The sequence below is a fragment of the Camelus dromedarius genome, chromosome 7 (genome assembly GCF_036321535.1).
Source record: "Camelus dromedarius isolate mCamDro1 chromosome 7, mCamDro1.pat, whole genome shotgun sequence".
NCBI lineage: Eukaryota > Metazoa > Chordata > Mammalia > Artiodactyla > Camelidae > Camelus > Camelus dromedarius.
Genome location: NC_087442.1, coordinates 49372626 through 49384671, shown reverse-complemented (window position 1 = coordinate 49384671; position 12046 = coordinate 49372626). Strand labels below are relative to the sequence as shown.

General features: G+C 33.1%; 1 protein-coding gene across 1 annotated transcript in view; it reads left to right on the top strand.

Moving 5' to 3' along the window:
• Positions 1–12046, top strand: part of HDAC9 (histone deacetylase 9) — a 682621-nt gene that overhangs the window by 618362 nt on the left and 52213 nt on the right. The window contains exon 24 of the mRNA XM_064487516.1: positions 2787–2920. Within this exon, the coding sequence (XP_064343586.1) occupies positions 2787–2920 (134 nt within the window). The remainder of the gene's footprint in view (positions 1–2786; positions 2921–12046) is intronic.

Sequence of the window (12046 nt, the reverse complement as noted above, 5' to 3'; positions counted from 1 at the left end):
GGTTTTATTGAGATATAACTGACATATAGCGCTGTATACATTGAAGTGTACAGCATAGTAAACTGACTTACATAAATCATGAACTGATTATCACAGTAAGTTTAGTGAATAGCCATCATCTCATACAGATACAAAATTAAAGAGATAGAAAAAAATATTTTCCTTGTGATGAGTACTCTTAGGATTTAGTCTCCTAACAACTTTTATATATAATGTACAGCACTGTTAATTATATTTTATGCTGTGCATAACATCCGAAGTACTTATTTATCTTATAACCGGAGTTATGTTCCTTTTGACTGCCTTCATACTATTCTCCCTCCCCTCAAGCCCCACCTCTGATAATCAGAAACCTGTCATCTTTTGCTATATCTATATCCATTAAGTTCATTGCATCTCATGTGTCTTTTAAAGTCAAAAGACTATCTTTAGAATTATGTTTGAATTCCTTTCTCTTCTTTGTATGTGTACCTATTACAGATTTTTGGTTTGTGGTTACCATGAGGTTTATATATAGCAATCTAAATGTAAATATGATTATTTTAAGTTGCTGATCTCTTAAATTCAAATGCATTTTAACTTAAAATGTAACTCCTCTTCCCACATTTACTTTGTACATCTTTTTGTTTTGTATATTCCTAACTACTTACTGTGGGTATAGATGACTTTACTCCCTCAGTCTTTTAACCTTCCTATACCAAATGTTGGTAAGGATGTGACTAAACTGGGATTCTTATATATACTGCTTCTCAGCGTGAGGATTGATTATAGTCCTTTGGGAATAATCTGGTGTTATTTAGCAGATTTTAAGCCACAACAATTTTACTCTACTCTTGCACATGTGCACCAGAAGACTGTTAGAAGAATGTTCATAGAGGCATTTTTTTCTAATAACAAAACCCCCAAATATCTGTGAACAGTAGGATGGGTAAATAAATTCTTCTCTATTCATTCAATGGCCTACTAGACAGCAAAGAGCTATAGCTACATGTATCAACAGAGACAAGCTAACAAACTGTGAAAAGAACAAGTTGTGAAAGTATAAAACAGTTTGTATAAAATTCTAAAACAAACAATGGAGAGCAAAGGAGTTATAAACACAAACTCAGGATCCTAATTTCCCACAGTGAGGAAGAGGTATGTTAGAGATAAGTACACAAGGCGCTTCAAAAGTATTTTCCATAAATAGGGAGGTGAGTGATTTATTGATAATGTCGTATCATTATACTTTATAACATTTTGGATATTATTTTTTGTATTTATCAACTATCTCATAGGAAAAATAATGTCTATAAAATCTACTGTGTTTTCTCCATTGTATAGTCTTACTTACCTCCTTTGTCAATGATTAATTGACCAAAAGTCTGTGGGTTTATTTCTGGGCTCTTTATTCTGTTCCATTGATCCATATGTCTGTTTTTGTGTCAATACCATGATGTTTTGATTACTGTAGCTCTGTAGTATTGTCTGAAGTCTGGGAGGGTTATTCCTCCAGCTTCATTCTTTTTCTTCAGTATTGCTTTGGCATTTCTGGGTCTTTTGTGATTCTATATAAATTTTAGGATTCTTTGTTCTAGTTCTGTGAAAAATGTCCTGGGTAATTTGATAGGGAGGGATCGCATTAAGTCTGTAGATTGCTTTGGGTAATATAGCCATTTTAACAATATTAATTCTTCCAATCCAAGAACATGTGATATCTTTCCATTTCTTTAAGTCATCTTTAATTTCCTTAGTCAGTGTTTTGTAGTTCTCCATATGTGTCTTTCACTTCCTTGGTGTCAGATTTATTTCTAAGTATTTTATTATTTTTGGATGCAATTTTTAAAGGGATTGTTTCTTTACTTTCTTTACCTGCTGATTCATTGTTAGGGTAAAGAAATGCCACTGATTACTGCATGTTAATCTTGTATCCTGTACCTTGCTGAATTCTTTTATCAGCTCTAGTAGTTTTTGTATGGAGCCTTTAGTATTTTCTATATATATTATCATATCCTCCACATATAGTGACGATTTTACCTCTTCTCTTCCAATTTGGGATCCCCTTTTATTTCTTTTCCTTATCTAATTGCCATGGCTTGGGCGTCCAGTACTATGTTGAATAGAAGTGGTAACAGTGGGCATCTTGTCTTGCTCTGGATTTTAGCGGGAAGGCTTTCAACTTTTCACCACTGAGTACTATGCTGGCTGTAGGTTTGTCATAAGTGGCTTTTACTATGTTGAGATATGTTCTCTCTATACCTACTTGGTTAGAGTTTTTATCATAAATGGGTGTTAAATTTTATCAAATGCTTTTTCTGAATCTATTGAGATGATCATGTGATTTAAAATTTTTCTGTGATTTTATAGTGATAGTTAAGTAATTTGAGATGATACATATAAAACTACTTTTTATAATAAAGGCAGCTAATGGAGACAAGAAACAAATATAAAGCAAATGGAATTGTTTACCTTATTTACATTAGCCAAATACTATTCAAGTTTTTCCTCCAGGTACATATAGAATGTGTTGTGAAAGGCAGTAATGTCCACTAGTGAACAGCCCGATTGACTGGTGTAAATCTTAGTCATGATACTTCTTAGCTGTGGAATCTTGGGTTTTGATTTCCTCATTTGTAAAGATACTAATAGGACCTAATTTATCAAATTATTGTGAGTATTAAATGAGTTACCACATGGAAAGTGATGAGAAAGGACATACATAGGATAAATGCTCAATCAATATTAGGTTCTAGTAGTCAATTAACTTTTGATTTATACTTTGAAATGTTCTGTTTGCATTATGGTAGGCTTTGGTCATTTGACGAAGCAGTTGATGACACTGGCTGATGGACATGTGGTGTTGGCTCTAGAAGGAGGACATGATCTCACAGCCATCTGCGATGCCTCAGAAGCCTGTGTAAATGCCCTTCTAGGAAATGAGGTAAAAAACTAAAAGTACAAAAGAGCAGGGGTAAGGGACCAGGAATGTATGCATGCATATTTTTTGTCTTTTTAAAAATCACACGTACTCAGAAAGCACAGTGTTGTTCTTACAACTTTAAGGAAGAAGGCAAGTGTTAGGTAAGAAAAGTTTAGGTGTTCTCATTTTATATGCTACAACTTTTTGCCCAGTTAAAGAATCTATATAGCACTCTCCTCAATCAGGTTATTGGCAGAGCTCAATAAATAAGTAAAGATAACCCTTGGGAGGAGGTGGTTTGTATATTGACCCAGCTAATGAGCATTGAAACATTGAGAAAGAAGTAACTCAAAAGAAATTTCTCTTGATATTTTCTGTAGGATTATGTTAGTTCAGGAGGGAAAAAAATGCTTTTTAAAAATGTTCACCTTTATTAAGGTATAATTGGCAAATAGAATTATATGTATCTAAAGTGTATAGTGTAATGATTTGATGTGCATATATGTTGTGATTCCCTCTGTGGAGTGAACACATTCATCACCTCATCTTTTTTTGATGAAAATACTTAAGTCCTACTCTCTTAGAAAATTTAATTATATAATACAGTATTAGTAACTATATTCACCATGTTATACATTAGAATCTCAAGCCTTTCTCATGTTATAACTGAAAGTTTAAAAACTTTTCCCAACCTCTCCCTATTCCCCCCACTCCACAGCCCCTGGCAACCACCATTCCACCCTTTGTTTCTGTGATTCGACTTTTTGTTTTTAGTTCTATATAAGTGATACCATGTAGTATTTTTTTCTTTCTCTGTCTGGCTTATTTCACTTTGGCTTAATACCTTCCAGGTTCATCCCATGTTGTCACAAAAGACAATTTCCTTTTTTATTTTTTAAAAAAATTTTTTGTGTGTATTTTGTTAATGGAAGTACTGGGGATTGAAGTGAGGACCTCATGCGTGCTGAGCACAAGCTCTACCACTGAGCTATAGCTCCCTCCTTTTTTTGTGATTGCATAATATTCATGTGTGTGTGTGTGTGTGTGTGTGTGTGTGTGTGTGTTACATTTCCTTTATCCATTCATCTGTGGATGGACACTTAGGTTGTTTCCATACCTTGACTATTGTGAATAGTGCTGCAATAAATATGGGAGTCCAGACATCTCTTTGAGATAAGAAATAGTGATTTCATGTCCTTTGGATATGAGATTGCTGGGGCGTATGGTAGTTCTGTTTTTAATTTCTGGAGAGATCTCCCCTACTGTTTTCCATTGTGACTATACTAGTTTATCTTCCCACCAAGAATGCACAACAGTTCCCTTTTCCCAGCATCCTCACCAGCATTTATCTCTTCTCTTTTTGATAATACATCCTAATAGTATGTGAGGTAGTATTTCATTATGGCTTGATTTACATTTTCCTGGTGATTATTGATGTTGAACACCTTTTTATATATGTTTTGGCCATTTGTATGTCTTCTTTGGAAAAATGCATATTCAGGTCCTTTGCCCATTTTGATTTGTTGTACTTGGCTTTGTTTGTTGGGGGTTTTTGTTGTTTTGGGGGGTTTTTGTTTGTTTGTTGTTTTGTGTTTTTGTGGTTGGTTGGTTGGTTGGTTTTTCTTTGGTATTGAGTTGTATGAATTCCTCTTATATTTTAGATATTAACCCTTTATTGGATACGTGGTTTATAATATTTTTTCTTCTTCCATCAGTTGACTTTTCGTTTTGTTGATGATTGCCTTTGCTGTGCAGGAGCTCTTTAGTTTGATGTAGTTCCACTTGTTTATTTTTGCTTTTGTTGTCTTTTCTTTTGTTCTCAAATCCAAAAAAACCATTGCCAAGACTAATGTCAGTGGGCTTACCCACTATGTTTTTTTGTAAGAGTTTTGTGGTTTCCAGTCTTACATTTACGTCTTCAATAAATTTTGAGTTGATTTTTGTATATAATGTAAGATAGTGATCTAATTTAATTTTTTGCATGTGGCTATCCTGTTTTACCAACATTATTTATTAAAGAGACTATTCTTTCCCTATTGTATATTCCTGGTTCCTTTGCTTAAGATTAATTGATTGTATATGCATGGGTTTATTTCGGGGATATTTCTTCTGCTGTATTTATCTATGTGTCTGTTTTTAATGCCAGTACCATACTGTGTTGATTATTTATAATAGAGTTTGAAATTAGGAAATGTGATGACTCTAGCATTATTCTTCTTTTTCAAGATTGCATTGGCTATTTGGGGTTCTTTTATGGTTTTATACAAGTTTTAGGATTTTTTTCCTATTGCTGTTGAAAAATGCCTTTTGATAGGTATAACATTGAACCTGTAAATCACTTTGGGTAGTATAAACACTTTAATTATATTAACCCTTCTGAGCAATGAATTTGGGATATCTTTCCATTTATTTGTGTCTTCAATTCCTTTTATCGGTGTCTTATAAATTTTGGTGTGTCGATCTTTCACTTCCTTGGATAAATTTATTCTTAAGTGTTTTGTTTTTGATGCCATTGTAAATGGGATTGTGTTTCTTTATTCCTTTTACAATTGGTTAATTGTTAGTATGTAGAAGGACAATTGATTTTTTTGTGTTGATTTTGTGTCCTGCAACTTTGCTGAATTCATTTATTAGTTTTAACAGTTTTTTGGTAGCATCTTTAGGGTTTTCTGTATATATCATGTTATCTGGGAATAGTAATAATTTTACTTCTTTTCTGATTTGGATGCTCTTTCTTTCTTTCTGCCTAATTGCTCTAGATAGTGCTTACAGTCCTATGTTGAATAACGGCAGCAAGAGTGGGCATCTTTGTCTTGTTTCTGATCTTAGAGGAAAAGTTTTTAGCTTTTCAACATTGAATATGATTTTAGCTGTGGGTTTTTCATATATGGAACTTACTATGTTGAGGTACCTTCCTTCTATATCAAATTTGTTGAGAGTTTTCTTCATCAAAGGATGTTGGATTTTTTTCAAATGCTTTTCCTGTATCTATTAAGATGATTGTATAATTTTTATCCTTCATTTTGTTGATACGGCTTATTGCATTTATTCATTTGCAAATGTTGAACTATCCTTGTATCCCTGGAATAAACCCCACTTAATCATGGTGTATGATCTTTTTAATTTAATGTTGAATTCAGTTTGCTAATATTGTGTTGAAGATTTTGGCACCCATGTTCATCAGGGATATTGGCCTATAATTTCTTTTCTTGTAGTGCTCTATACTGGTTTTGGTATCAGGGAAATTCTGGCCTCCTAAAATGAGTTTGGACATGTTCCTTCCTCTTCAGTTTTTTAGATGAGTTTGAGAAAGATGGTATTACTCCTTTAATATTTGATAGAATTGACCAGTGAAGCCATCTGATTCTGGATTTTTCTTTGTTGGGAGGTGTTTGAGTACTGATTCAGTCTCCTTATGAGTAATTGGTTTGTTCAGATTATCTATTTCTTCATGATTCAGTCTTGATGGGTTTTTTTGTTTCTAGGAATTTATCTACTTCTAAGTTATTTAACTTGTTGGTATATAATTGTTCATAGTAGTTTCTTATGATGCTTTGTATTTCTATGTTATTAGTTGTAATATCTCCTCATTCATTTCTGATTTTATCAATTGAGCTTTTCTCTGTTTTTCTTAGCCTAGTTAAAGTTTTATCAATTTTGTTTATCTTTTTATAAAACCAGCTCTAGTTTTATTGATTTTTTTCTATTTTCTTTTTATTCTCTATTATATTTATTTCCACTCTGATCTTTGTTATTTCCTTCTTTCTACTTTTATCTTTCTTTTTTCAGTTTCTTGAGGTGTAAAGTTAGGTTGTTTATTTGAGATACTTCTTTTTTCTTAATGTAAGCATTTATCATTAAAACTTTCCTCTTAGAACTCCTTTTGCAGCATGCCTTAAGTTTTGGTATGTTGTGTTTCCATTTTCATTTGTCTCAAGATATTTTTGATTTCTTCCTTGACATATTGATTGTTCAGGAGCATGTTATTAAATTACTACATATTTGTGAGTTTTCCAGTTTTTTTCTTGTAATTGACTTCTAGTTTCATGCCACTGTGGTCAGAGAAGATAATTGGGATGATTTCAGTCCTTTAAAATTTGCTAAGACTGGTTTTGTGGCCTGATATGTGATCTATACAGGAGAATGTTCCATGTGTGCTTGAGAAGAATGCATATTCTGCTGCTGTTAGATGGCGTGATCTATATATGTCTTTTAGGTCTATACAACCTAATAGTTTCAGTCCAATGTTTCCTTATTATTTTTCTATCTCATCTATCTGTTGCAAATAGGATATTAAAGTCCCCTCATAATACTGTGTTTTTATCTGTTCCTTTCTTCAGATCTGTTAATATTTATTTTATAAATTTAGGTACTCATATATTAGATGCATAAATATTTATAATTGTTATATCCTCTTGGTGAATTGACCCCTTTATCATTATATAATGGCCTTTTTTGTCTCTTATTAACAGTTTTTGGCTTAAAATTTATTTTTTCTGATATAAGTAAATCTACTCTGCTTTCTTCTGCTTTCCATTGGCATGGTGTATAGTTTCCATTCCTTCACTTTCAGTTTATGTGTCCTTAAATCTGAAGTGATTTTCTTATAGGTAGGATATAGTTAAGTCCTGTTTTATTGAATTATTCAGCAACTCTGTATCTTTTGATTGGAGAATTTAGTCCATTTAATTTAGAGAAGTTATTGATATATATGGGTTTACTGTTGCGATCTTGTTGTTTCCTGGATGTTTTGTAGTTCGGTTCTTCCTCTGTTGCTGTCTTCCATTTGTGAATTGTTGATTTTGTGTAGTGGTATATTCTGATTCCCTTCTCTTTGTCTTTTCTATATCTACTGTAGGTATGTGCTTTGTGGTTTCCATGAGGCTTACATAAAACATCTTACAGTTATAATAGTGTATTTTAAGCCAACAACATCTTAACTTCTAATGCATACAGAAGCTCTATATTTTATATTTCCCTCCCATAATTTATGCTTTTGATGTCACAATTTACATCTTTTTCTATTGTGTAATCATTTAAAAATATTGTAGTTATTATTTTTAATATTTCTGTCTTTTAACTTTTATACTAGGGTTATAAGTGATTTACCCACCACTATTACAATATTTGAGTATTCTGAATTTAATCATATATTTACATTACCAGTGAGTTTTGGGGTCCCATCTTTCAAGTGGTAGCCATAAAATTTGGGGTATTAGATACATGAACAAGCTCATTCCAGGGAGAACTGGTGACTTGGTTTTATTGTTTGAAGGAACCAGAAGAAGAAGGCAGGAGAAATGCCCGCCAGCTCTTTCAGGCTCTGAGGAGACTCAGTCAGCACCTTGATGTGTGCTGATTAGAAGCCAGACCCCTCAGGCAGCAGCTTATAACATGAGTAGTCAAATCCCTTCCAGAAAAAGACTAGGAGGTGAGCATTTTTGCCTGTTCCCTCTACTCTGATCCTGGAGGGATAGCCTTAGTAAGTGTTTGCACACCTAAGAACTGCTTCTATTTTTGCTGTCATCCTGTGGGATTCATGAACCCAAGCCCTGTTGGATGTCAGAGCTAGGTGTTTGGGGAGCCCATTCTTCTGGTGGGAGACTTAAAAGTTGGGGTGCTAGATGGGTGGTACAAACCCTTCACTCTTCAGGAAGAAGCTGGGAATTGAAGGTTCATGCCAGAATGTATCTCAGCATTTCCCATCCACTTTGATGTGGGTATTTTCTCATTTGCTCAATGTAAAGGAGTCACTTCAGCTAGTTTCCTTCAAGGAATTTCTGTTTGTAGCTATACATTCAGTGCATCCATGGGGGGAGGAAAATTCAGGAGCCTCCTGTGTCACCATCTTGGTCTGGGGTCTTAAAATATTTATAAATCCTTTTTTCTGTCACCTTTTATAAATCCCCTAGGCTGAGGGATATATATTTCCATCTCACAGATAGTCATAATGAGTCTCAAAGAGGTTTGAGAAATCCATTCAACGTCATGCAGCCAGAATGCATTAGATTCAAGATTTGAACTTGAATTTACATTGCCAAAGATCATTCTTTTTTCATTCACGTCACATCATAACTAAATTGCAACATGTTTTTCTGACTACTCTGTAGACTTCAAATCAAATCACTATTAGGTTCAGCTTCAGACCATGAAAAGCTTTTGAACAAATTAATTGCAGTTCAACAAATATTTCTAAGTTTGTGTATATATTCATTAATATTATCATATAATTTCTTTTATTTTTATAGTGAATGTACAGTGTTAAAACTACCTTATATCTTTTGCATTTTTCATAAACTTGAAATACTACTTTGCTTATAAAATAAACGTATAAAAAGTCACTTTTAAAATCTTTCATACTGTTTTTTTTAACAGTAACTCATGTTTTCACCTGTAGTATTTATGAAGGAGAAAAGGTATCTTGTCTTCTGCACACTGAACTCATAAGTTTGATGGTCATCATTCTTACAAACCTGTGTTGCTTCAACATGATTATTGTGCTATATTTATTGCAGCAAATATGTATTTTTTATGTGAAGGAAAGTATAAGCACTGCTCAAATCTTTGCTTTGTTGAGTAATTTCAGACAGCACAGTAACCCAAAGGATGTAACTATTTGGTGATTAGTGCTGTTGTTAGTGGACTGCTATTTCATATCACACATAGTTCAGAGTAGCTAAGATTTTCTAAATATTAAAATCTCTCTGAGATTCTTATAAGCAAATAATATCAAACAGAATGTTGGGTTTTTTTTTGTTTTTTGGGGGGTTTTTTTGTTGTTTTTTGTTGTTGTAATAAAGGAATGTAAAAAATAAATGCTACTTGTACCTTATCAGTTAATGTTAGGCTGTTCTGTTTTCCCAGCAGATAACATATTTTGCATATTCACCTATATTCTTAAATTACTTATTTGATTTTAAATATAGAAACATTTTAAGGAAGCAGACTGGTTTTAGAATTTGCATTAGAAAGACTTATGCCAGATGTGCAGAAAATCACAGTATGTTGTGGATTGTGGCTCCATGGATGATTGACCTTCCCAGAAAGAAATGTTACTCAGTTGCAAAAGCCAACTACTTTTCCAACTATGTGAAAGGAAATTATGGATTTCACTGGCTCTATTTGAGCATATTCACTCAAATGAGATTCTGTCTCTGTGCTGTTGTAATCTCTGCACTTGGCCCACTCTTTTCTTCCACAGGAGGATTTCCAGTGAGGGTAGAATAATTTTTCATGTGGTCTCTTTCTTTAAGAGATGATTGTGGTTCAGAGCAGATTCAAGTCAGTTGTGTGGAGTTACATGTTTTTCATAATTTCTCTGAACTTACTAAAGAGTAAAATGGATGTGTCTTGTACCTTCCTTCCCTTGTTACACTCACTTGACTGGGATTTCCGTGATCATTTTATTATATGAGCTATACCGAGAGATCAAAAAGACTGTTTTCATCGAGCACTCAGAGACATTAGAAGGATGTCACCTAATTTAAAGTTTGAGACCTATGCCTATTCTGTCTTTCTAGAAAGACCAGGCCTTAAATAGAGGAAAGAATAAAAGTATCATTGTTCAATCTTAAACATTGCCAGGTGGATGTATAGGTGCTAAAAATTCCAGTAAGTGATAATTGAAATGATTATTTTTGGCTATATTGACTACTTAATTAACTTTCATTATCTAGATGTTTTATACTAAATTTGATTTAGTTATTGTAATACCCCAAATACCACCTGTCCTATTCATTGGCTATCTTCAGTTGTGTAAGCATGATCTAAAATTTGTTCATCATAAACTAAATGAGAGATATAAATAATCTATGTCTTTCTGTATTTCGTTAATTGAGATATCTTAGGGGTACAAACAAGAACATAGATTTTATACAAGATACTTTAAGGGCAACATATGGACTTGGTATACTGAACTTTGAAAAGTAAATTTTGGTGTGTCAGGTCTATTAGTGTACAAAGAAACAAAGCTAAGAGAAAGAAAGAATTTTAATGAAAAATGGAAGAAAAATACATATGTGTTGTACATTATAATTCATTTGAAAAAAGGAAATGAAAATGTAATGCTTGAAACAACTTAAGAAAGAAAGAATTCTTCTCACTTTCATTGACAATATAATTTATAATCCAAGGCCTGGTTTTCTGTATTTTTTTCTAGTTCAAAGGTCATTGTGAGTAACAGCATGACTACATTGAAGTTTCAAGTTTCATTTCTTTAGAAAAGCTAATATATAAGGCATATGCGTGCACCTCACCATTGGAAATAAGTGCATATATATAGTTTTCATAGTAGTTTTCCATGATTGGCTCTAGGTAAGAAAATTTAAAAAGATATGTTTCAGGATACCAATTATTGCAATTTCAAATCCCAATTTCCCTCTGAACTCCCTTTTCCAGTGATTAATAGGGCAATTATAACTTATTATCTGGGATTTCATTTTTACAAATAACAAAATGTAGTAAAGCTTGAGCTTAAAACATTGGCAGAACCTACTCTGGCTTCTCAACACTGAACATGCAATTGAACTCAAATTAGGAAGGTCAAGAAGGGCTTTTTTGAGGGACTCTGTGCTTTGTCAGATGTATTTATTCATGTGCAGAAGATTAGAATTCATAAACATTTTGCCAGTTTTTTGAATGCTATTTCTTTTCCTTGTTGTTCTTGGCCAGGCCATGTCAATACAGCAAAATGCTGCTTCATATGGCTTGTTATCAGCAGAATAATGTGTATTACATAACCCAAAGGAATTGTAAAATCAGCAGGAACTCTTGGCTCTGCATCTCACTGTAGACACACAGATGAGTACCAAAAACTTGAGTTGAAAAAAAAAGTTATCTGAGTGTTACACCCCAAATAGGCATTTCTTCTTTTTAAAAATTTTTTTATCATGAAAGTGATCTAGTTAGCAAAAATCTCTTAACTAGTCCTTTAAGAAATATGCACAAGGTCAGTCAAAATAGTATACTATTGGATTAAAACTAATTTGAGCATGGTGCAGGAAATTCCTTGAGGCAACTGATTTTGAAGACATACCAGAAGTCCTCTGTTTCTTTTTCTTGGTAAAGCTTAGAGCTTAGATTTATCAGTCCAATCACTGTATGATGAATGTTTTTGGACTTCTTTAATGAAGCCTGTAGAAACACCAG